Source organism: Sciurus carolinensis, chromosome 8, assembly GCF_902686445.1.
Source record: "Sciurus carolinensis chromosome 8, mSciCar1.2, whole genome shotgun sequence".
In the NCBI taxonomy this organism is placed as follows: Eukaryota; Metazoa; Chordata; class Mammalia; order Rodentia; family Sciuridae; genus Sciurus; species Sciurus carolinensis.
Genome location: NC_062220.1, coordinates 13,947,652 through 13,971,878, shown reverse-complemented (window position 1 = coordinate 13,971,878; position 24,227 = coordinate 13,947,652). Strand labels below are relative to the sequence as shown.

General features: G+C 37.5%; 1 protein-coding gene across 3 annotated transcripts in view; it reads left to right on the top strand.

The window, feature by feature from the left end:
- Wee2 (WEE2 oocyte meiosis inhibiting kinase) overlaps positions 1–22,440 on the top strand; it is a 29,951-nt gene extending 7,511 nt beyond the window's left edge. For all 3 annotated transcript variants that reach the window (XM_047560575.1, XM_047560576.1, XM_047560577.1), the window contains exons 4-14: positions 1,367–1,758; positions 4,195–4,385; positions 6,358–6,409; positions 9,370–9,542; positions 10,842–10,963; positions 15,794–15,940; positions 16,601–16,708; positions 16,840–16,925; positions 17,740–17,910; positions 19,780–19,922; positions 21,456–22,440. In XM_047560575.1, coding sequence (XP_047416531.1) covers positions 1,367–1,758; positions 4,195–4,385; positions 6,358–6,409; positions 9,370–9,542; positions 10,842–10,963; positions 15,794–15,940; positions 16,601–16,708; positions 16,840–16,925; positions 17,740–17,910; positions 19,780–19,922; positions 21,456–21,618 — 1,748 coding nt within the window. In that variant the 3' untranslated portion in view covers positions 21,619–22,440. The remainder of the gene's footprint in view (positions 1–1,366; positions 1,759–4,194; positions 4,386–6,357; positions 6,410–9,369; positions 9,543–10,841; positions 10,964–15,793; positions 15,941–16,600; positions 16,709–16,839; positions 16,926–17,739; positions 17,911–19,779; positions 19,923–21,455) is intronic.
- Positions 22,441–24,227: the final 1,787 nt, after the last annotated feature.

The following is a 24,227-nucleotide window of genomic DNA, read 5'->3' as shown; positions in this document are numbered from 1 at the left end:
ATTTCTGGGGTTTCATTTCATACACAAACACACACACACACACACACACACGTACACACACGTGTGTAATGATAACCATGATCAAATTAATTCATAAATCCATCCCCACCCATGTTGTACATCAGCTCCCCAGAATTCATTCATCATACAACTGATTATATTTATCCTTTAACCAACTTCTCCCCAGTCCAGGGCAACCACAGTTCTACTCTGCTTATGTGAGTTGGTCTTTTTAGGTTCCATATATTGGTGAAATCACACAGCATTTGTCTTTCTGTGTCTAATTTATTTCTCAGCAAAATGGCCCCAGGTTCATCTTTGTTGTCATAAGCGGCAGGCTTCCTTCTTTTTGAGACTGAATAGTGTTCTATTGTATATATGTACCTCATTTTAAAAAGTCCATTGACCATCAGTGGACACTTGAGTTCTCTCCATAGCCTAGCTATTGTGAATAGTGCTGCATGGTTGCAGATGTCTCTTTGAGATTCTGAATTCATTTCCTTTGAGTGTACACCCAGAAGAAGAGAGATAGTTGGGTCATTTGGTGGCTTTTACTTCAAAGAATTTTTTACCATTCATTTGGGGAATATGAGAAAAATTAAATAATGTATATTAGAGATACTGAAACTGTAAGAAAAATAATTTTACAAACTAAGGCATTTTTTGGCAAAAGCAATTGCCATTTTAAAGTGATCAACAATTGCTTCTTTATGTTGCTTTCTAGTCTTTTTTTGGTCATTTTAAAATTTATTTAATTCCCTAAGAGCTTTAACCACTAACACTGTGGGGAGGAAGGGTATCTGAATTAGGGCAGGTGTGTCTGGCAAGGATCTAAGGTGTATCCCCATCAGGGATACAAACTCCAGCCAAGATATGTTAGAGGCTGCATCAGGATCACTATGATGTCCAGGTGATGCTAAATTCTAATGACCTGCTGTTAGACATTGGGAGTTTGGGGAGTGGAAAGGAGGAGAGGGTGATATTTATACATGGCAGCTGTAAAGGAGTGAAAATAATTTGTTAGATAATGAGCTTTTCCCAAATGGGCTAATGGGCATTTTTAAAGCCATACTAAACTGAAGGAATCCAACTACTTCACTACTGTTTTGTAGCACATGAGTACAGGGACACTCTGTAGGGTATACAGAAAAATTCTGTATATGAATCAGATTTAATTGCTCAGAGAGTTACTGGGATTTCCGTATTCAGAATGGAAATAAGGATAAGCTGAGGTCTTACAGATTCATGGTACTTAAGGGAGAAAATTAACAGTATGCCACACAGCTGTTAGTTGGTTGATTGAGGGAAAGGCTGGATGAGGTTGTGGAACTTGCTGGTTTCAATGATTTTCTCCTTACTTCTATAGGTGTGGAGTGTTCCCTTCTGAGAGACCTCCTTAACTGTGCTGTGAGCTCTTTTACTGCCATGGATGACAGAGGTGTTAACAAAGAGCCAAATCAGAAACTAAACTTTTCCTTTTGTGAAGAAGAGACTGAGAATGAAGGGCAGAAGACAGTACAAGAGAGTGGGGAGGCCCAGAGCCCGAGTCCAGAGAAGGGTGAGGCCCAGGACTCGGTGGCTTCCCCAACTCCCCTCAGCAACATACAGGAATGCGACACATCTCAGGAGAGAGCTGAGGGAAGCCCAGATCCACTTCTCCGGACTCCAGAGTCAGCCGCTCCCAAATGTCCTGCTACACCAGTACAAACAGACAAAAGGAGCAGGCTGCCACATGGTGACAGCCCCTCCACTCCCAAGGTAAGTCAGCTATGGGCAGCAGCCAGGTCACTGTGACTGTCTTCAGCTCAGCTGACGCAGCAACAGGACTCCATTGTTCATGTGGCTGTGATAGACTTGCTGACTCACCCGCTCTGTATATCCCCAGTTACATATTTAATGGTGGAAATGAAGGAGCGTTTAAAGCTACCATAAAACAGCTTGCCACTGGTCTTCTCAAAAATCACTGGTGCTAGTAACTATTTGGTATTGGCCACAAATAAGACAGGGGTGGGGGATCTGAAGCATACCGGAAATAGAAATTCTGAGATCTAGAGCCAATCTGTGCACTACATATGAGAAAATCAAGGTCCCAATAGACAAAGTTGCTTATAGCTCAGTCAGTGGCAGAGACAGGACTAGATAACTCATCTTTTGGACTTAGTTCATTGTTATTTCCATCATTCCAGCTGACTGCATTTTGGGGGGAAATTATTTACTATTTCCTAATACAAGAACATTCACATGCACGGTTTGAGCATACTCATGGCCTATTCTCCCCAGCAGGAACTCCTCCCTCCACTCAGCCTAGTGAAGTGCAGGCTCTTCTGTAATGTCAGCGCAGAGAAGTAACTTTTTGATATTTCTTTAAAAACTAGGGATGACAAATAAGCAGTGATTGCTAGCAGTATGTTCCTTTATTCTTGCTGTTATTTGTCTCCTATTACATCACTCATGTTATCACAAGCAGGGCTGCTTCTCATAGACTCTGGTGCCATGGTGTGTGATCCCTAGAATGGGTATTAGTTCTGCTTCCTGCTGGCTCAGCTTGAGGCACTTCAGGTCATTATAATAACATCTGTGATCCTGCTTGCAGGACAGTCACTGTCAGCAGGACTCTTTAGTGCCTGCTGAGTTTGCATAGCATGTCTAACAGGGAATACTAAACTTCTTGTCTGAATGGCAGACAAAATATGTTCAGGGAGCTATCAGCAGACTTTTCAATGGTCTCAGTACCAATCAATCATTCATTTTTTGAGAACTCACTGTGGGTAGGGAGCATAAGATAAAGTCTTTGCCCTCAAAGAGCTTACAATCTAGCGGGAGAGGGAGAGAAAGAAGAAGTAGAAAAAGGAGGAGGAGGATAAAAAGACTGTTATGTGCTTTCACGAGTGGTCAGAGTTCTTTGGGCAGATTGTCAGTGGGGTGATTTGGAAAGAAAGGTGAAGGAAGCATGAGAAGGGTGATGAAAGTTGGCACAGGTTTGGTGTGTGGAGAACTGGCTCAGAATGGCTTGAGGAGGACTGCATGGGAAGGGCAACGTGGCGTGGCACCGTATTTCATTCATTTGATCATCTGCCACTTAACACCTCAATGTGTTAGCAGAGCTTCTGTTGGAAAAAACCCATTTACAGTCTTCAAAAAGTGCCCCCCAAATAAAGATAAACAATGAAACAACAGTTCAAGTTCAGATCATGTGTGCTCAAGGAATGGTAGGGCATGAAGAGAATTAGCAAGTAAGCTTCAAAATATTAGGGAAGACTTTCCAAAGGAAATAATGTTTGAGAAAAGTCTTAAAGGATGATTTGGAGTTATCCAAGCAGAGACTAGAGCATGAAGGGAAGCTGGAAATGCAACTGCAAAAGTACATACTTTATAAAAAAAACAAAAAACAAAAAACAAACAGTTGGATCAGGACCGGCAGAGAGGAGTCAAGGTGACGATAATTGGTAATGCTATGATGAAACTCAAGGCTACATAGGAAAGAAGGGTTGCCTTCCTTCAGTTTTGCCCAAGGAACAGAACCAGAAATCATGTGAAATTGACTTTAGCTTTCTATAAGGAATTCCTAGAAGAATTACTTACAGATAGAAAAGCATCTTTAGGAGGTATCAGGGTTGCTGAGGCTACATGTATTGACCCCTAGCTGACAACTACCTGATTTGAATACTCAAGAAGAGACAGAAGTATCAGGGGACTAATTGTGCCAACCGGGCCTTTCCCAGTCTTGAAATGCTGTAATGTTGTCTGTGTGGGAAGTTTCCTTCTCTTTTTACCTTCTCCAGAAGTCTAGGAGCTACCCCCAGTTTTCCCTTATCGCCCTTAATCATCCACACAGCTGTTTTCTATAGAATCATTTTTAGTTGTCTAAATGTCCTCATTTTTTAAAATTGGAGGTAGGATTAGAATTGGTGGGTTTCACAGATAGCTAACAGAATTTCTCAGGGCACAATGGTGGAGTTTAACCAAAGTACAAATTCCTGTGTTGACCTCATGAATCAGAATATTTAGGGATAGAGACTGGGATTCTGTATTTTTCATAGGAGCACCAGTTATTATGCAACTAGTTTGCTTTAAGGTTTCTTTAGCAATAACACTCTTTTATTCAAATATTAGATAGCTAGCTGATATAGAAGTTTCATTTGTTTATTTTTTAACTAACCCAATTTTGCCTTGCCTTTGGTCATCCTCATTTAGGGTCTGGTGAGCCAGCCAGAGATTTCTTCAGCAGGGAAGTTTCCCTCCCGAAGCTCTAAGCATTTGAGACACACGCCTGTTCCCCTCATGGATGAGACAACCTCACTGGCTCTGGTTAATATTAATCCATTCACCCCAGAGTCCTATAGAAAATCATTCCTTCAAGGCAAGAGGAAGACCCGAGGAGATGTGTAAGTGCATAGTCAAGGGGTAAGGAGAAAGAGAAAGTAAGATTAGGGATAAGAACTCAATTTGAATGAAGTTGAAATAATGTTTACATGTCTTCCCTAAGTGTTGATGTTTTCACAGAGTTTCTAGCATCTTTCCATTCCAATACTATTGATGACTTCTCTGTAAAAGAGCAGGGAAAAGTAATTAATAGATCTCTGACTTCAGTTAGAAAGTTGAATGGGCTAAGGACTGCATTCAAGAGGTCTCATTTGGTAACTATGGGGCTAGCAGATGGGAATGGTATTGTTCACACTGCAAACAGTATATTGCTACTTTAAGTCTACATAGGTGACTGGTGATGAGAACTCCATAGAACAAGGATATGAACTTCTCTGTAGGTGATGGAAGACTGATTCAAGAGAAAAAGATAGTGTCACTTTTAGAAGTGCTAAAACAAATGGAAAGCCAAATTGCCCTATTCCACAAAGGCCATGGAATGGTAGAAATCATCCAAATAAGGATTGTGCATGTTACTCAGAGACATTACCATTATTTCTTTTTTCTTAAGAATGGAAGCACCTCTATAATGGGGGTAGTTATTCATGTTCATAAGTACCCAGCAAAATAAATGCGTAGTAGACAATCTAAACTTTGCAGAGCATTAAATATACCATGATGAGTTATTTCTTTGGAATCAATGAGTATATATTATGGAGATTTGTGGCATGTATAGGTTTTTTCAAAACTCTCTCCCAAATCTTAAGTAAACAGAACTTCAGCATAAGTATATCTAGTCTACTTTGGTTACCAAGAATTCTTTTGGTTTTAGCTCTTTAGGAATCTTTGTATGTCATTGAAATCAGTGGCTCTACTTCTCACTGAAGCAAGCAGGAAAAGATAACTAACTCGAATTTCTGGCAATGAAAGTGGTGATAACTATGGTAATATTCTTAGTGTTCCCAGAGGGTATTTTTCTCTTATTTACTTCTTTGTTGTTTTATATAAATGTCATTCATGAGTGTCAGAATGTAGTGCTAAATTTATGTCACAAAAGTTCACCAATTTATTTCCATGACTGTAGTGTCTTCTACTTGCAATCTCTATTCTGAACTTCTCCAGAAGAAAAATCTAGCTAGCTGATCTGTAAGATGAATTTTACCTAAAGATCCAGAATATAGCCATCCATTGTAAGAAAGGATGTTAATCAGTGATTTCTGCTTATTGAAGAATAACTCAAGACATCTTAGGCAAATTTATACTTCTGTTATATATACAGTCTATCTGTGAACCAACTGAAATCCAGGTTCCAGAAGAAGTGGGTGTTGGAAGGAAAGTGTAGTGTAGCAGTGAAGAGCAAATGCTTTGGGATAAGACTTGACTTCAAATCCCAGTTCCATTACTTTCTAGTTGTGTAACCTGAAGGTTTTTTTTAGCTCTGTCTTGGTTAGCTTATTGGGGATGATAATGTCCACTTGGAGTTTCACAGATGTTCTGTGCTCTCCCTTGCCTCTAATTCTTAGCACATGGTGTTCTACTTGCCGAGAACTCCCACTTGTTTTCCTAAGCTGGATCCCACTCATTCTTGGAATCTTAGCTTACATATCCTCCTTTGAGAAAGCTATTTACTCTTGAAATATTTAACTGGATGCTGTCCACAGTATCCATTGATGCTTTGTCGTTGCTGTTGTTTTTAATATTTTAGTTTTAGATGGACACAAGATCTTTATTTATTTATTTATTTATTTTTATGTGGTCCTAAGGATCGAATTCAGTGCTACCACTGAGCTACAACCCCAGCCCTGATGCTTTGTTCATATCCTTTCTCATGTTCTCCTAATGAAACTTCCTGGTTAGCCTTCCTTCAGACAGAAATTAAAGCAGGGAAGAAACTATCCTACAGCACAGAACCTAGAACCCAGCACAGTATCAGGCTAAATCAGTGCATTAATCATACATAAGCATACCTTGATATAACTTCTGTTTTCTTCTTAGTGAGGAAGCTGGCGCAGAGGAAGGCAGATTAGAACAAGGGCTGCCTGCCAAGGTGAGCATGATTCTTTGGCCTGGCTGTCACTACACAAGCTTTTCCTTGGGTCTCTCTCCTTTGTCCCTCTGTCTCATCTCTCCTCTTCCCTCCCATTTTGCCCTTTCCCCTCTCCCTCCCACTCTTTTCCTTACCACTCTCCTCCTTGCCCTTCACCCTCCCATCTCTCTTCTTCCTCCCCTGTCCCACCCACCTGTCCTCCTCTCCTGGTACCCACCTCTTTACCTTTCGACCTCCTTCTCTTTCCCTCCCCTCTCCCTTGTCCTTACCTTGCTCCCCTCCTCCTTGGGCTTGGGTTTACTCTTTCCTTTTTTCTTCCTCCTCTTGATCATCTTCCTCCCTTCATCCCCAGCCTTTAATTCTATATAAATGGGGTATAGAAATGACAGAAAAATCAAGACATTTTTGGTTGCCAAATGGAAAAACAGAATGAAGAAAAATGGTATAGAGCCAGAGGTTCGTGTGTAAAATTTTAGCATGTGTAAGTGGGGGTGTGTGCTGGAGATGGACCTTCAGGCATGCTAGAAAAGCTCTCTGCCAGTGAACTTTCTCTCTGAGTTACATCCCCAGTCCAAATTTTAGCTCCTAAATGTGTCCCTATGTATTGATTTTTATGTTTGCAGTCTTCCATCTAGTATTCCTCATCTGGTAATCTAACCTAAGAAATTAATACTCTAAATATTACCCCAGAAATGTTTATTACATCTTAATTGTAATAGCAAAAGGGGGGTACTGAATGCCCAATAAAAGAAGAATGACTAAATTTATACAATATTAAGTCAATAAAAATTAAATTGCAATTAAGACGTTTATCATGTATAAAAACATGGGTCAGTTCAATGTTCAGTGTATAAAAACACTCAAAAAATTTATGTGGAATGATCACAACTACGGGCTACATATTCATCACAGAGAATTAGATGGCTCTGTAACTGTTCTTTCATGGTCCTTGAATAGTGGAAACTTGATGGTTTTTCCTTCTAATTTCTAAAGTTTTCTGCAACAAATTTTATCTGTTGCATAAAGGAGTTGATATTTTAAAACATCACCATAACCATCATGGAGAAGGCGGCCATGGGCACATGCTTCCTTTTTTAAGCAGATGTTTCTGACTCATGTCTTCACTACTCTTGGTTTTATTCTTATTTTATAAGGCATCTCCTGGCTTCAGATAGAAATGTCAAAAATATTCATCAAACAATTCGTATATGAACATTGTATTTAGATCCAATAAAGAATAAAATCTGTAAGAAAGTCATTTCCTAAGAGGAACTAACAGCTTTGAAATTTTAAAACAATTTATACACAAGTGTGAAGGTAAAAGGTGTGTATATTTGTTTGTATACATGTGTGATGCATCTATACATATACATATATTTAAAACCTCTGTGAAGGGTTAGAGAAAGACATAGGAAGGAAGTCCAGCAGAAAACAGTGTATGAAAATAATTCTGGGCAAAGGAATAAGTAACTTTTAATGCTCTGAAGGTGGAAGAGATTATGTGTGAGAGGGTGGGGTTGGGGTGAGTGGGGTGTTGCAAGGGTGGTGAGCAGGCAGATTTGGTATCTGAGATGAAGGTGGTAAGGTAGTGTGCACCTGGTGGAAGGCCTTCAGGTCTCTTGTTAGACATTTAAATTTCTCATGGGAAACAATTAGGTGTCTGATTCTGTGGTATAATTTTGAAAAAAATCTTACTACTAAAGGAGTTGAGAGAGGGATAATAGCTATAGTAAATTCAGATGTGGAGGAAATGTCTTGAGATTGGCTAAGGGCAATGAAAATTAGAGATCTTGCTGATGAAGACTGGTTAGAATTGGATGTTAAAATGAATGAGTAAGAACCAATTTTTTTTATTCTTATTTATTTTTGATACCAGGGATTGAACCCAGGGCACTTAATCACTGAGCCACACCCCCAGCCCTTTAAAAAAAATTTTTTTTTTTTTTTTAATTTTAAGACAGGGTCTCACTAAGTTGCTTAGGGCCAAGTTGCTAGGCTAGCTTTGAACTTCCAATCCTCCTGGCTCAACCTCCTAAACCACCACTGGGATTATAGGTGTGCACCCCAGCATCTGGCTAAGAGTTAAGACTTTTTAAACTGCTAAAGTTAGAAGACAAAAATTCTTGCTAATTGTGAAATTGGGAAAAGATGACTTTGGTAGACAAATCAAGTTCATGTAAATTTATGGAGATGTTGATCATAATAGTTTACTGAAAATTTCCTATGTGCTGGGCATTATACTAAGTTATATATCTTATTACATACAATATGTGTAATAAGATATTATATATTCTCATGTAATATATAAAGGTACCTAAGAAGTTGGTGCTATCATCTTCATCTTACAGATGAGAAAACTGATAAAGGAATTCAATTATTTGCCTGAAGTTATTTATTAGGTGGGAAATGAGGGATGTCATAGTTGGCCAGAAGGGGGAGGGTTTGCTTTGCTTGAGCACATATTCTGAACTAATCAAGCAGACAATCCTGTTCTTCAGGCCAAGATTTTTGAGAAAATAAATTGAAACAAGAAAGCTTATTCAATTCAAGATGGAAATATTAGCTTGAGGACTGAGATATGTAGAGAAGAGATTCAAAGGGAAGTTTTGTTTTTGTTTTGATCTTCCTTCAGCTGAGGACAGTAGTGCTGGGTTCTCGGTAGGAAGATGTGTTCTCGGTAGGAACCTATAGAAAAGAATAATATGACCAGGTAGAAGAAAAACTATTAAAGAATACATAAGAAATGTCAGTACAGAGTTGTATGGAAGTTTACAAAGAAAAGAAGGTAGTTGTTGGGGGATTCTTGCCACTGTGAATAGTGACACAAATAGAATCCACTGCATTTGCCTCAAGTCTTTTTCAAAATCTGAAGAACTTAAGAATGTAATATGGTCCATTTTTACTTCTCAAAATATGTTGGAAAGAATTATTCTAATTCTATTTTTATTAAAATATTTTAGAAAAGTGTTCTACGAGAAACTAACATGGCTTCCCGCTATGAAAAGGAATTCTTGGAGGTAGAAAAAATTGGGGTTGGGGAATTTGGTACGGTCTACAAGTGCATTAAGAGGCTGGATGGATGTGTTTATGCAATAAAGCGCTCTACGAAACCTTTTACAGGATTGTCAAATGAGTAAGTACCTTCAAAATATACAAGCACTGCAAACTTGGATTTGTAGAGCTGTTTCTTTTCAGATATTTTAAATGCTAGCACTGAGAGGATGAAAAACACACCAGCTGCTTCTTTGTCATTTTAAAATTCTCCTCCCCCTGTATATGTCATTTCACGTTCATTACCTTCTTGAGTTTTTCAGATCACTTTTTCCAGAGAAAAGTTCCTAAAATATAACATGATAATTTCAAATTCTGTTGAGTTTTTTTGCGAATGTCTTAGCTTTTACTTTCTAATAGTGGTCTTACTTTTTTTTTTTTTTTTTTTTTTTTAATGAGTAGATTTGTGGAAGGATCTTCTGATACTTGTTTAGTTCATCAGAAATACTGCTAAGTAAGAAGTTACCCTTGACTCACCAATTAACTCTATTTTGCATTAACAGTGAATTCAATGGTCAAGTTTCAGAGACTACATGCAAGGAAAAATTATTTACAGAAGTTTACATTTCATTCCCAGAGCTAATTATTAAAAATGTATTCCTTAGTTACAAGGAAAACAAATATTTTCATATTCAACCAATACTTTTTATGAATAACTTGAATATAATACCATGCTGAATCTGAAATTTTTTTTCTTTTTTCTTTTTTTTTTTTTTGGGTGCTTGAGATCGAACCCAGGGCCTTGTGCTTACAGGGCAAGCACTCTACCGACTGAGCTATCTCCCAGCCCCCATTTTCATATTTAAATTCATCAAGTACTATATTTTGCTTTCCTTGTGTTGGGCTATCCTATTGCATAACAAATCTCTCTCACTAAGACTCTCTGTGACTATATCATATTGACTGAGTTTAATATTGACTCTAATGACAATCTAACCTTACAGAGAAGATAGAGACCCATTACAATATCCACCATCAAGGGTATGGTGACCTTCTTGTTAAGCCCTTGAAGTTTTTATATTGTGATAAAGTAAAATTAAGACCTGAGACTATTATTGAGACAGTAATCACTTAAGACTCCTCTTTACATATGCCATGTTCTAATAATAGAGGACCTTGGTACCAGGTTGGCCAAGGTCCTGGTTTTAGGTCTACCACTACCACTTTGACTTTGGACCAGTTGCTTACTTTCTAGAGACTTCATTCTTTCCACTGTATCTTACCAAGTAGCTATGAAGATTGAATGAGATAAAATAATAAGCATGCATTAAGCACCCAGCAAATGTTCTGCCACTGTTAATGCCTCATATTTTGCCTTTAAAAACTTCTTAATGTACAAATTATCTTGATTAATTTTTCTTAATGCTTTTCTGTCTCTTAGGAATTTGACTTTGCATGAGGTTTATGCTCACGCAGTGCTTGGGCATCACCCTCATGTGGTACGTTACTATTCTTCATGGGCAGAAGACGACCATGTGATCATTCAGAATGAATATTGCAATGGTAAGTATGTGGACTAATATCTATGGAGACGGTATGAGTCTTGTAAATCTTCAGAAATAAACTCAGACTCCTTAAAGTTTATGCTAAGTATAGCAGAGACATATCTAAAATGTTGGTACCATAATCTTGCTTAGAATCAGAAAGCTGAGAAAATAGTTGAGCTGAGAAGAAATTTGCAGAAGCATATATATGTCTTTCAGAATTTTTATGCAGTTGATACACAGGAGACATCATTCACGTTACACTTTATTTACACTGAGAGAAAATGTTTAGCCCAGTATTTAAATGGTAAATAATTCTTCTACCATTTTTTTTTTTTAGTTATCCTGAAAGATAAAAGCCATATCACTTTGGGGAGGTTGTGGTGAAGTTTCTTCAGAATGCCCTATTTTGTTATAACTTTTAAGTAATTTTCAAGTGGATTCTTAAGTTGTAATAGTTAATGTGTCTGACTTTTGAGATTTAGTGTTCTCAGAATTAGGGCATGGGGTGAGACACTGGGACCAGACTTGGTGACTTCAGATATATTATACTAGGTTCTTCAGGATTACACATGCATAGTAACTTGTAACACATTTTTCTGGGCTACTTAGATCATAAAGAGTAGTTTTTTGACTTAACATATTTCTAGTCTGTGGTTAAGAGGTTGACATACAGCATTTATGGGTTGTTGGCCTTGGAAATATTTGTCATCAAAATGTTCAGTGGTGAAGTAGTAAAGTGCTACAAATTGAATAAAAGCTTGGCCTCATTTTAGGAGTAGAAATCCATATTCTGGCCACAGTACTATTTGAAAACCACATTCCTCTCCTCCATGGCACCTTCCCTGAGTTTCTTTAATAGTGTAGCCTGTCTTTTAGGAATTTTAGTAACCACTACATGGCCCTGAATATATATGTCCAGCCTGGCCTTTCAGGAGAGTGATCAGTATAAAACTTCATCATTATATGAATAAATAAGTAGGCAAGTAAGTAATTTTATGAAATGCTAGAAAATGGTACATACATCCTGCAAAATAATTATTTGGCATTTCTCTCATTTTCTTAAAATTTCCTTGTAGCCTTACCTGTGACCTTTGTGGCCTTTTAACTCACCCCAAATCTCTTTTCTAATAGTCTGTCTGGAGGAACTGATGGATCCTTTCCTCATGCTTATGACTGAAAGGTCAACACTTTCCTCAATTATCTTCTCTTCCTAATTCCCCCTTATGGAAACCTGAGGTTCCCTGTTTTTTTCTCTCTTTCTATAATGAAGATTAGTTTTATTTCTGTGACTTTTTTTCTATTAAAACACAGATATTATCAAATAGCAAAGTTAATCAATAAAACAAAAATGCTTTATAACCTGAATTGGGAACAGTATAAAGCCTTCAAAATTTAAAAAGAGAGAGAGAGCGAGAGAGAGAGACAGAGAGACAGAGAGGGGTATGGAGAGATTATTACTATTAAAAATCATCTTTTAATTTATTTCAGCATTTGTGTACCTTCTATGGGTTTGACACTGCATTGAGCCGTAGGTAGAGAAATACTCAAGGTGCTTTGCTGCACTCATTCTTTTAGAATGACTATACAAAAGACAATGCAAAACTTGCTGGTACAACTTCAGATAAACAAGTAGAGAAGATGAATGTGACAGGGTGCTGGAAAGGACCTGTATTTTAGGGTCAGGAAGACCTGGTTAAAGCCTAGCTCTGCTGCTCACTAGTTGTATAATTGCTGTGATGTCAATACCAAATGAGTGAAGGAATGGTAAAGAAATAGTTTGAGAATTACCAACAGTATATGCCAAATGTTTGTAGTGTCAATCCCTGATATATAGTAAAAACTCAATAATAATCATTGTTAGAGCAGCCTGAGATAATTTCATAAAGGAGATAGGACTGGAATTAGACTTTGCAGAAGGATTACTAGCATTTAGGAAATTTAGAGGGAAGGCATCCAGTTGTTGAACAGCATACAGGCCAAGGACATGGTCTTAGGAATTGGTCTGGCCTCGCAGACAGTAGGTTCTTACCTACTGAAGAAACTCATGGAGTAGGAAATGAGAGCAACAAGGTAAAGGGTGGGGAGACTAGAGAGGGCCCTGAATGCCAGGCAGTGGATTTCAGATTAGATGTGATGGATTATAGGGAATTGTTGTTTCTTCATCATGATGGACCAATAACTTCACTACTTGCCATTTAAAATGAAACTTTGATTTTTCAAAATGCAATCCATATGTGTTGTCTTTCCAATGTCTTATTCATTTAGTTGCTCCCTCCATTCCATCCCCTACCTCTCCCTCCTCATTCCCTACTTCTCCATCACCCATGCTTTCCCCCAGTCTATCACAGAAGTTAGGCTGGAACACGTACAATAATGATTTTAATTTACATTATAAATCAGATGATTTAGATAGTCATCTGATTTCCCCTGCTCTCTTTCCCAACCCTTGCACCAATAAATATTCCTTCCTTCTTCCACATCCTTGCCAAGTTCCCCTACAAGTCCCCCAGGGTCCCCTGGGTTACCCTCAAAAACCTAAAAGGTCTCCAATAGTAGTTTGATTCTAGAACCCCAGGATTCTAACTGATTCAGGATTAGACTATTAACCTCTGTCTACAGGCAGTATTTTCTGGTGACACCTGTCACTGGAGTTTCTCAAAGCCTGCTTTGCTAGAACTGTGGTCCTTGTATTATTTGAGTCAGCATCCTCTCTGGGACGCCATGAGTGTTGGTTGTATTTTGTATCAAACAAAGAATCACTTCACCAGCAGAAAAATATGCTTGTGTTATAGGTAGTAACATAAAGAATGTAAGAATACAAATATATGAACTAATATCCTGTTGAATAGTTGATCAACTTATTTACATTTTATTGTTAGAGTCACTTGCTCTTTATTTATTTTGATATGTTAGGCCTCATTAGCAGAAGGTAAAATATAAATATCATTAAGTTTCTTTTATTTTCTGCTAAGGGGGTCAAGTACTGTTATTTTATCTTAAAGGAGGAAATCAGCAGCCCAGCTCACATGGTGCCCAGGGGCTGGTTTTTCTCCTTGGATACAATGCTTGCAATTACAGAAACCATCTCCAAGTGGTACCTTGGCTTATGGAATTAAGACTCCTGTGACTGGATGAGATTGATAGGGATGAGGCTTACCGTATATTCAGAATTGCTATGTGTGCAAACACATGCTTCCTTATTGACACTATTAAATAAAGGACAGTTAATTATGTTCTTTTATAAGAGGTGGACAATAAGCTCTAGCTGTAGCAAAATAAGGATATTCTAACGCTTCTGCATACAGGAGTAATTTTCAGTAACTTCTACTATTGTTGATTATTACTTGACCAACTTTAATCTTATTTATATAACTTCCAAGTATTTAAAAGCAATTCTAGCACTGGTATTGTTGCTCTTACTAAAGCAAAGCTACTCTTTGCTTTCAAAGAGTAGCAAGCATGTCTGTTTATGACCTATAAGAATATATTAAAAGATTCCTAATATCCCAGGAGTCTTCTTTACTCCACACCTTAAAAGGATCCTTGACTTTCTATTTCTTTTCCCTCTATTGCCAGGATAAACATTCATTTCAGAAAATATTTATTACATGCCAGGTCTTGGGAAAGGGAATATGAATTGGGTGTGGTCTTTGCCCTTAGGGAACTCGCAGGCTAGTAGGGAAACGGGAGTTCCTCTGGATGTACCCTTCCTCCTCGTCGAGATCACCTCATAACCCCATCTACAAACTGTCTCAGAGTGACTTCATTTTTAGACAAAAATCCAAAACATTCTCTTTCCTTTTTATTTCTCAGTGATAACTCATCTGTAACACATAAATTCTTTTCTAAGAACCAGAGAGAAGTAAAAACCTATACTATGATCCTCTTTGTGTTTCTGAAAGAAGCTGAATTCTTCCTTTTGAACTTATTTTAGCATGACAGATGAGTCTTTACATTTAATTTTATATAGCATACTTTTAAACACACATTTCCTCTATTACCATCTGATACATATTTGACTGGTAGAGTTACAGGCTTTGTAACTGCCAAGGGGAGCCAGGACCCTGTAATTTGAAGAACCTGCCAGTAAATGCTAATTAATGAATTAAAGTGCTCAGAAGCATTCTAATTCCTTAGGATGGGTGTCCAAGATCAAGTAGTCATATGAATCCAAGCCTTATTTTTTATTGATGACAATGATGAATCAAGATAGTCTACAGCTGATGTACAAATACTGTAGTTCAAATAGGATTCAGATATATATAAAGTTTTAAATTTTTTCATGGGTCAGCAATCATTAAGTTTTCTCATTTTATGATATATTTTTAGTGGAATCAGAATCCATTACATTAAAATTGTTAGCCTGACACTGACATGGAATTAATAATCAATACTGATGACATCTATATGACTTTGCCTGATTGACCTTCTGGTTAATAATTAGGTAAAACTTTTCTTTTTCGTTTTTTTTTTTTTTGGTACTGAGAATTGAACCAAGGAGCACTACCACTGAGCTACATCCACAGCCCTTTTTATTTTTTACTTTCAGACAGGGTCTTACTAAGTTTCCAAGGCTGGCTTTGAACTTGCCTCAGTCTCTCAAGTTGCTGGGATTACAGGCAAGTGCCACAGCACCTGACTTCTTTTCCTCTTGAAAAGCTCTAATTCTTCTTTCCAACATCTCTGTAGTGTAGACATAGGGTAGATAATATTATGCTTCACAATGACACTAAAGTAATCCAAACCTGTTGGACTGAAATCAGTCATGGAATTTATTGAATATTTACTATGCTTTCATCTTTAAGACTCATACCTATTTTCTCTTTCTCTGTTATTTCTTTCCTAGGTGGGAGTTTGCAAGCTGCTATATCTGAAAACACCAAGTCTGGTAATCATTTCCAAGAACCGAAACTCAAAGACATTCTTCTACAGATTTCCTTGGGGCTTAAGTACATCCACAACTCTGGCATGGTACACCTGGACATCAAACCTAGTCAGTATGGTTCTTTCTGTTTTCATACCATATTTTGTTCTTTTCATATCATCATCAAAATTTTGTGTCTGTATCAAAGACTCTTGACTATCAAGTGTCAAAGATAGTGTTGGCTGGGAGAATGCCTTCCATCTGTTTCCCCTAAAAATGTTCAGTTAAATACTTCAACCATTTCCCAGTTGGGCTTAGGGAACAGAAAGGGAAAAAACTCCTATATCATGAAGGTAAACTATAAAATAGATATTTAATTTACTACATAAGTGACAGTGCGTGGCTATATTCTGATTGTGTTTATAACTACTGTTGCACTTTTTATAACTCACTGATCAAAATAAGCAGAAATGAATGGCTTTATCACTCACTAATGTGAAACCTGCGGACAAGTTACTACTTTTGTATGGTTGAGACAATGGTATATTGCCATCAGTCTCTTCAGAGAATGGGAAGTATATGAGGATGGTTTAACCTGAATAGGCAGTATCAATCACTGTTCGTTCCAATGTGATTTGAGAGAGCTCATAGAAAAAAAGAAAGCTGGGTAGTCTTGCTACATCCACCCAGAAGAAGAAAAGAGGGCAGCTAAAATGTCCAATTGAGAAAAGAATCTTTGGGATGCAGAGCTCAGGAATCATTACTTAATGTCTATTCTGTGTTTTTCAGGTAACATCTTCATTTGCCATAAAATGCAAAGTGACTCTCCTGGAGTCCCAGAAGAGGTTGAAAATGAAGCCGATTGGTTTCTCTCTGCCAGTGTGATATATAAAATTGGTGAGTCTGCCTTATAGCCCTACCAGTATACTATTATTCTATAAAATTTATACTGATGACTCCACTTATTCTGGTTCTAAGAAAGATATACTTTTAAAAAGCTCTATTTCTTGTTTCTTTATATTTTATAGGTGACCTGGGTCATGTGACATCAATAAGCAAACCTAAAGTAGAAGAAGGAGATATTCGCTTCCTGGCTAATGAAATTTTGCAAGAGGTAGCAATTAGAGGGATAGAAAGTATTTATTTTGTTTTATGTTTTGAGACAGGGCCTTACTATGTTATCCAGGGTGGCCTTACAGTTGCAACTCTCCTGCCTTAGCTTCCCGAGTAGCTGGGACTATTGGCATGGAGGGTGTTTTGTAATCCATTGAACTTGACTCTCAAATTAGGGCTCGGTGCAAAAAATGAAGAGCATATATCTAAAATTTAAACATATTGTATCTCCTTTCCATTGAGAATGGAAACCAAAGAGGGGAGAAACTCTCCCCCAAAACATGGGGAAACTGGCTCAATCAAGGATAAATAAATAATCACTGTTCTTTCTGCAGAATTCCTGACCTGTCTGTCTGGAAGGAAGCCTCCTCCTTAGGCTCATGTTGGTCTATCCAGTCCATTTTTATCCTGTTGTTATTCCTCTGATAGCATCACTAAAATGACATTTATCATTGCCTATCTTCTAGGATGTCTGTGGAGTCTGACCTAGGAAGGATATAACTTCCTCCTGGGTGATAATTAGGAAAAAAATGAGTCTTTCCTTCCTGTGATTGGCTAATTTATGTGCCAAGCCACCTTAAGTCTGGCAGCGCAAAATGGCCCTAAGATTATTCCTTGGACTGTGGGGGGCACAGCAGTGTTAAAAGGTATATTTGTGTTCCTTCTATCTTCTTAGAAATAAACCACTAACTATAGTAAATGTGGCTTGGCTGGTAAACACTATGTACTCAATGAACCTCTTCTACCAGTTGCATTTTAGTCCAGACTCACTGCACTTGGCAAAGGAACTCACCTTCCCGTTTTCTGTTTTGCAGGATTATGAACACCTTCCCAAAGCAGACGTATTCGCGTTGGGATTAACCATCGCGGTGGCTGCAGGAGCGGAGGCACTGCCCGCCAATGGCAGTGCCTGGCATCATATTCGCGAGGGCAACTTTCCAGATGTTCCTCAGGAGCTCTCAGAAGACTTTCACAATTTGCTCAAGGTGACATCTCTCATGAGATAAAGAAGACAACGCATCTATGTTTTAAAAATGTGATGGCAAGTGGTGGTGTGGGGGTTGGGAAATGGATCCGTTCTGTTGGTAGTGCCATTAACAGAAGGGAAAAGGAACGAACTGGGAAGGCCAGAAAAAGATACAGGACAGATTGAAAGCTTCTCAAGAAAAACTGGAAGACATCATGAAATCTTTCATGTTATAGTTTTAAAATCCTGTTATGAACCTTTTTTCCACTTGCTTTTTCTAATAATCCTGTAAAACGGGCAGGTGGCACCTCCTTATGCATTGGAGGAAACCCAAAGCTCTAAGTATATTTGAATCTTACATTCACAGTCAATAAGTAGTTAACTTAAAAATTAAACCTGGTCTTTTCTCTCCCACTTCTGGGCTTTAACTATTGGCAATTGTAACAGTGATGATGTTACTGAAAGAATGAGTTTCAAGTGTATATAAAAAAGTATAAGTCACTGTTGATAATCAAAAATACCACCAATTATTTGAGCTATTGGAGAAAAGGCATAATGTCAATTCAAAAATCTGTATGTTCCTTGTACCAAATAACACCTGAGTAGGTGCAAGGACAGCAAAAGGACGATATGTCAAAATAGAGATACAAAAAACACTGACAAGTTTAGAATCATACCAAGAAAACAAAATATATATGATTAACTTCATGGCTTAGTAAACAGGACTGGTTAGGATCCCTAAAATAGGCTTAGAAACATCTACTCCCTTTGAGATTATATATGAGTTTCACAGTTTACCTGCGGTCTTCAAATGTAGTTACAGACCTGTTCTCTGACTTCCTTTGTTTTCCTGAAAGGAGGCAAACCTTTTCTCACAGGGATCTCTTGTTCATAGTCTAACCTATTATTATATGTAAACTGCTCTTATATTTAATTGATTTACTGAGTACCTAAATGCTGACCCTATGCTAAGCAATACTGTACAAAGCTGAACACAGTGGTATATATTTGTAATCTCAGTAACTCAGGAGGCTGAGGCAGGAGGATTGCAAGTTTGAGGCTAGTCTCAGCAATTTAGTGAGACCCTATCTCAAAATAAAAAAATAAAAATGGCTAGGGACAGCTCTAAAATAGCTCAGTGGCAGAGTGCCCTAGGTTCAATCCCCAGTATCAGAAAAACAAACAAAGCCAAAACCAAAGCTGTAGATGAATGTTAATTTTGTTAATTCATTTAATTCTCTCTATAGTCCCAGAAGGAGTATCCTGTTATCCCAAATTTCAGGTAAGGGAAATTGAACTTCAGTAAAGTTTACAAAGTAAATGACAAAGCTGCCTCAAAAACTTCCCCAAGTGGGAGAATCAGTGTTGTCTTCATTATATGATACTACTGATATATACAAATTAAGTATTTTCTATCATATTCAAATCCTCTTAGGTTATAGACATATCTTCCTGGAGATATAAAGGATATAAGGAATAGTGTTGAAGTGGTTCTTTATTACATGATAAAGGAGCATGTATTAAGATTAGGCAGAACCAAAAATTGGGTAAACTGGGTTTTGGTCTTGGCTCTTCCTAGTGAACTAGTTAGTCATTTGGACTTGGAATAGTCATTTTTTATGTAGCACCTCAGCCTTTTCCATTTTAGAATATGGTATTAGACTAGTTAATCAGCCTGCCTTCTTTAAAATATAATTAGTCAGGTCAAAGGTGTGAACAATTCTTCTGTCCAAGGTGGAGTTAAGTTTTCATTTATTCCTCTTTCCCTCTACACAAAAGAAAAGCAGGGTTTCACAAATCTACCAACATAAGGTTGGAGTTGGCTTGAGTGGGGAGATTTTCCCAATAGTGAAGCTTCTGTGTCTTCCTTTTGACCCTACTTCATCAGAAAATGATCCACCCTGAGCCAGCAGAGAGACCTTCTGCAGCAGCTCTGGCCAGAAATCGAGTTCTTCGGCCTTCCCTGGGGAAAACAGAGGAGCTCCAGAAGCAGCTGAACTTGGAAAAGTCCAAGATAGCCATACTGGAAAGGTAGATTTTTGGATGTTGGAGTCAAGAATAAATCTATTGCAAACTACTCACAATTGTGTGACCAGGCTGATGTGCTTCTATGGATTTATGTTTACATATATTGTACATTATAATACATAGGTCCCTGTCCACAAGGGGACTGGCAGCATGAGGCCCTTTACATCATGGGACTGGGCAGCCCTGTGACTAGTTTGCTTGAGAGAAAATTCCAGATAATACAAAGGAAGCAAGAGGGAGGAATACAAGGAAGTACCACTGGTAAAGAAAACTTGGGATTCTGAGGGAGAGCAGGTATCTAAGTAACTTAGATGACTTATCTAAGCACCTAACCTTGGTTTATATGAGTAGAGACCTATTTGAGAAGCCCACTAAACTTCAGGGATAGGCAGGTAGATGAACCATCCTGGTACATGTTTAGAGGAAGAGTGAATTTTCTGAAAAAAGAAAGCAATTCAATTGCTTATTTGTGTAGGCTTGTATTCTTTTATTAACCCATTCCTTCATTAAACAAATGGGAATTAATTAGATGCTGGAAGGTTGGGGAAAAGGTAAGGTTGGGGAAGAGGTAAGGCAGTGTGTTTGAGCAGTGTTCTGAAGGAATTTTTAAGTGATTCTTATATTGTGCACTATTGAAAATACAAAAGGAAATGAAAAAGGGTCCTTGACTGAAGTAAGCTTACAAGTCCAACTTTTCTTGGATACAAAGTCCATCTTGGAAAGATTAGTTTGAAAGCTTAAGTCTATGATATTATTTTTTAGTAATAAGTTGCAGACTCTGTCTTTAGTCAGGTAATTATTCCATAAAACCACTTAATATTTATCTTGTTCTAGTTTTGAGTTCTGTTGTCCCAGTTAATAAAGTACAAAGTATTTATCCACATATGTTGGTCACAAGAAGGTAAGTGTCTCTTTACAGTAGTGTGTATAGTCTGTAAAGCTAGCTCTGGAGGTACGAGTGACTGTCATTAGCCAGCACCAGTGGTTGGGGCAGATGGCTTCTTGAAATTATCTACATCACAGTTTGGCAAACTCATTTGGTAAGGGGTAGAAAGTAAATTTTTTTTTGCTTTGTGGGACATATAATTTCTTCTATAATGACTCAACTCAGTTGTAATGTAAAAACAGCCATTGATTATGACTTTTTATGTGTGTCTAAGCAAATGAGTGTCTGTGTTCTAATAAAACTTTATTTACAAAAACAGTGGCAAACCAGATTTGATCCAGGGGCTGTCATTTATTGACCCTGGTAACTTTCACAAATTTACTGAAGAGTTGTATGCTTAACTTTTTAATTTTAAAGACCACTGATGCCCCAAGGATCTGGGAAACTGAATCTACCATATGTAATGGCACATATTTCATCTTTTTAAATGACAATCATAACCAAAGGAACTGAACTTTCTATTCTACATATAATGCAGGCTTGTTTCTGTGAAACTGAAATAAAAAGAGAAATTGATGTATTAGTTGTAATCATAAATACTATCTATAATTAGGGACTAAGTAACCTATGTTTTCCTGCTTTCATTTCAGGGAACTGAGAGAAACCCAGCAGGCCCAGTCTCCTACAGGAGACACCCACCACAGTGACCCTGGGACCTCTGGGGCTCACACAGAATCAAGAAGCAAAAAACGCCTGGTAGGAGGAAAGAGTGCAAAGTCTTCAAGCTTCACCTGTGGGGACTCTTCCCCATAAGAACTCATTTCATACCAGCCTGCCTTGTACCACACAGACCCCTGAAACAGATACTGAACATCCAAATCCCCCTGTTACAAGAAGGAAAAATTCACCAATTTGAGTGCCCAAAGACTTCAAAAGCCACCTTCACTTAGTATTTACAGTTAAGATCATAAAGCTACTAAGGGTGTTATCAGCAGTGGTCCCAGGTATACTGATTGGCAGACATTTTTCTTCCCTGTTATATTCCTAATGCCTCCTATCAATAACTTACTCTCAAATTTTCTGATGAACAATGAGAAAATGGCCTCTAAAGTGGAAGAAGGGAATAACCTTTGGCTTGGTCTGTGGACTAAGAAATTTCCAAGGGCCCCAGGGACTCCTGGGATGTACATAGAAAGGAATAATATTTGGCTTTGAGTTGAAGTAACAGCTTACAAAAAATGTTCCTGGAATTCAACAAGGCTTCCCAAGTTATACAATGCTATTCCTAAAAGTGAATTCCCATCCTTTTGAGCAAGCTGTTTTCTGGATGGCGGTATTCTCTGATACTGTATTTGTTAAATTAATGGCCATATTACATATAATTAGGACATCCCTGAACTAGTTAACTTGTGAAACAAAAATGGGAGGTAGAGGTTCAAGGAAGTTTGATATCACTGTTCTATTTGTCTTAACCATCTTGTGGCTGTTGTAATTGGTTTGGATTTTTCTGGATACCAATAATTTCTCTTGATTTTAGCAGAATTTGGCTTTGCTTCTGTGATTTTAGCATATTTTATCCAAATCCTTTTTCTGTATACATTTTCATAGGAATTTGTTAATAAAGGTTTTTATCTTTTCCAAAGCCAAATATGGGTAAAGCACTCTTCTTTGTAATATGCAATTAACAAAGAATGAGAAATTTATGTTAGAAAATGGATGATTGAGTGGATGAGAGAATTCAGTTGATTCAAACACATCTTGTCCATAAGGCCTAGCTTCACAGGTCCAAAAACTGAGAAATAATGCTGACCATAAAGGTACTGGATAATTTCTATTTGTGTCATGTTAAAGATGATAACATGTTAATAACTTATGGCTCTTCTGTTGCCTAATTTTCTTTTTTTCCCCTTCATTTTTAGCTCTTTTTTTTTTTTTAAATAAGCTCTCATACAATTCTTCTGTCTTGGAATAGCAACTCTTTTACATGCAATTACGTGTGGTATAGTTTCTCCTATAGTCTATTGCCATTGTTAGTTACTTGTTTTTATCCAAGACTAGTAAATAAAATGGGTTTGGTTTATTGCTTTCCATTTCCTCAACCCCATTCCCTTCCTATGTTCCTCGCAATACAGTGTCAGGTTAATCACATTTGTGATTTTAGAAACAGGTACATTATTAAGTGTATGCAATGTACAGTCCAGAATTCTTTGGTTAAACTGGTATTAGGTATTGACAGCTAGCACTAAGGGTCTCTGACCTTTCCACCGGTGTTCCTCAGAGTCTAACTTTACACCTGAATAGACCTGATGCCAGATTGGTTGCTTTCCCTCTGGCTCTGTGGGTTTCCATGGTAGCAGTCATAATAGCCCATAGCTGCATAGATATTGAGTGTGAGAGGAACTGGGTCTTCATTGGGCTTGAGATTTCATCTCTTCCACTTCAATTGGGCATTTACTCCTTACTTGGGTAAATTGTTTTTGCACCAAGATCGTGATATAACTCAATTATAAATATTTCATCAACATTATTAGGTTGATTATATTAAATAAGTTAAATTTTAAAACTTTGGAATATGTTGCTTTTCTAAAAATGTATCCTACACAAATCCTGATACTGACCTGGAGTTGCCATATACAATCTTGAGATTTAGAGAGATAATTTTGTGCACTACTGGTCTAGCTCTAACACAGGTCATTTATCTAAGGTTGGAGAAGGATTATTACTGAAAGACTAATGTTAACCTTCCAGCCTGGAAATTAAATCTTTATAATTTCAACTTTGAATTACATAAAAATTTGTCAGGTTAATATTTTTAAAAATCAAAAAGTAGCCACAATAACTCTAAAGTGATGCTAAATTTGCTTTTGAACCACATTAAAATACATGTTAGTAATCATTTTAGGCAGAAGCACTATCATTTTCCAACAGTTATGAGACTTTAGAAAAACTGACTTAAAAGCAAAGTGAAAACGATTAAAATTTCTAAAAAATGTTTTTTTAATAGTATCAAAATTTTCCAAAGCTCCCAATTTATGATAAAACATTGCAAACTCTGGTCTCTATCACTAGATGCCCATAGCTGAAATTCTTAATTTGGGGGAAAGAAAGTCAAGACCAAAGGTAACTTTGCAGCTTTGGACATGTATGATATACACTTCTCTTTCTCAAGTCAGTTTTGCAAATAATGAAAGCCCTAAATCTGTTACTGTTAGGGATAAAAGCTGAATAAAGCCACAGTGCTACCTGTCACCACACGTTAGTGGGGCTCATGGGTGAAGTACAGAAAGTCTACAGTTATGTTTGTGTGTGTGTGTGTGTGTGTGTTGTGAGAGAGAGAGAGAGAGAGAAAGGGAGGGAGGAAGAATGCTATGGAAAAGTTTCTGGATTTAATTAAAATGCAAACTAGATTCTTAATGGGGTTA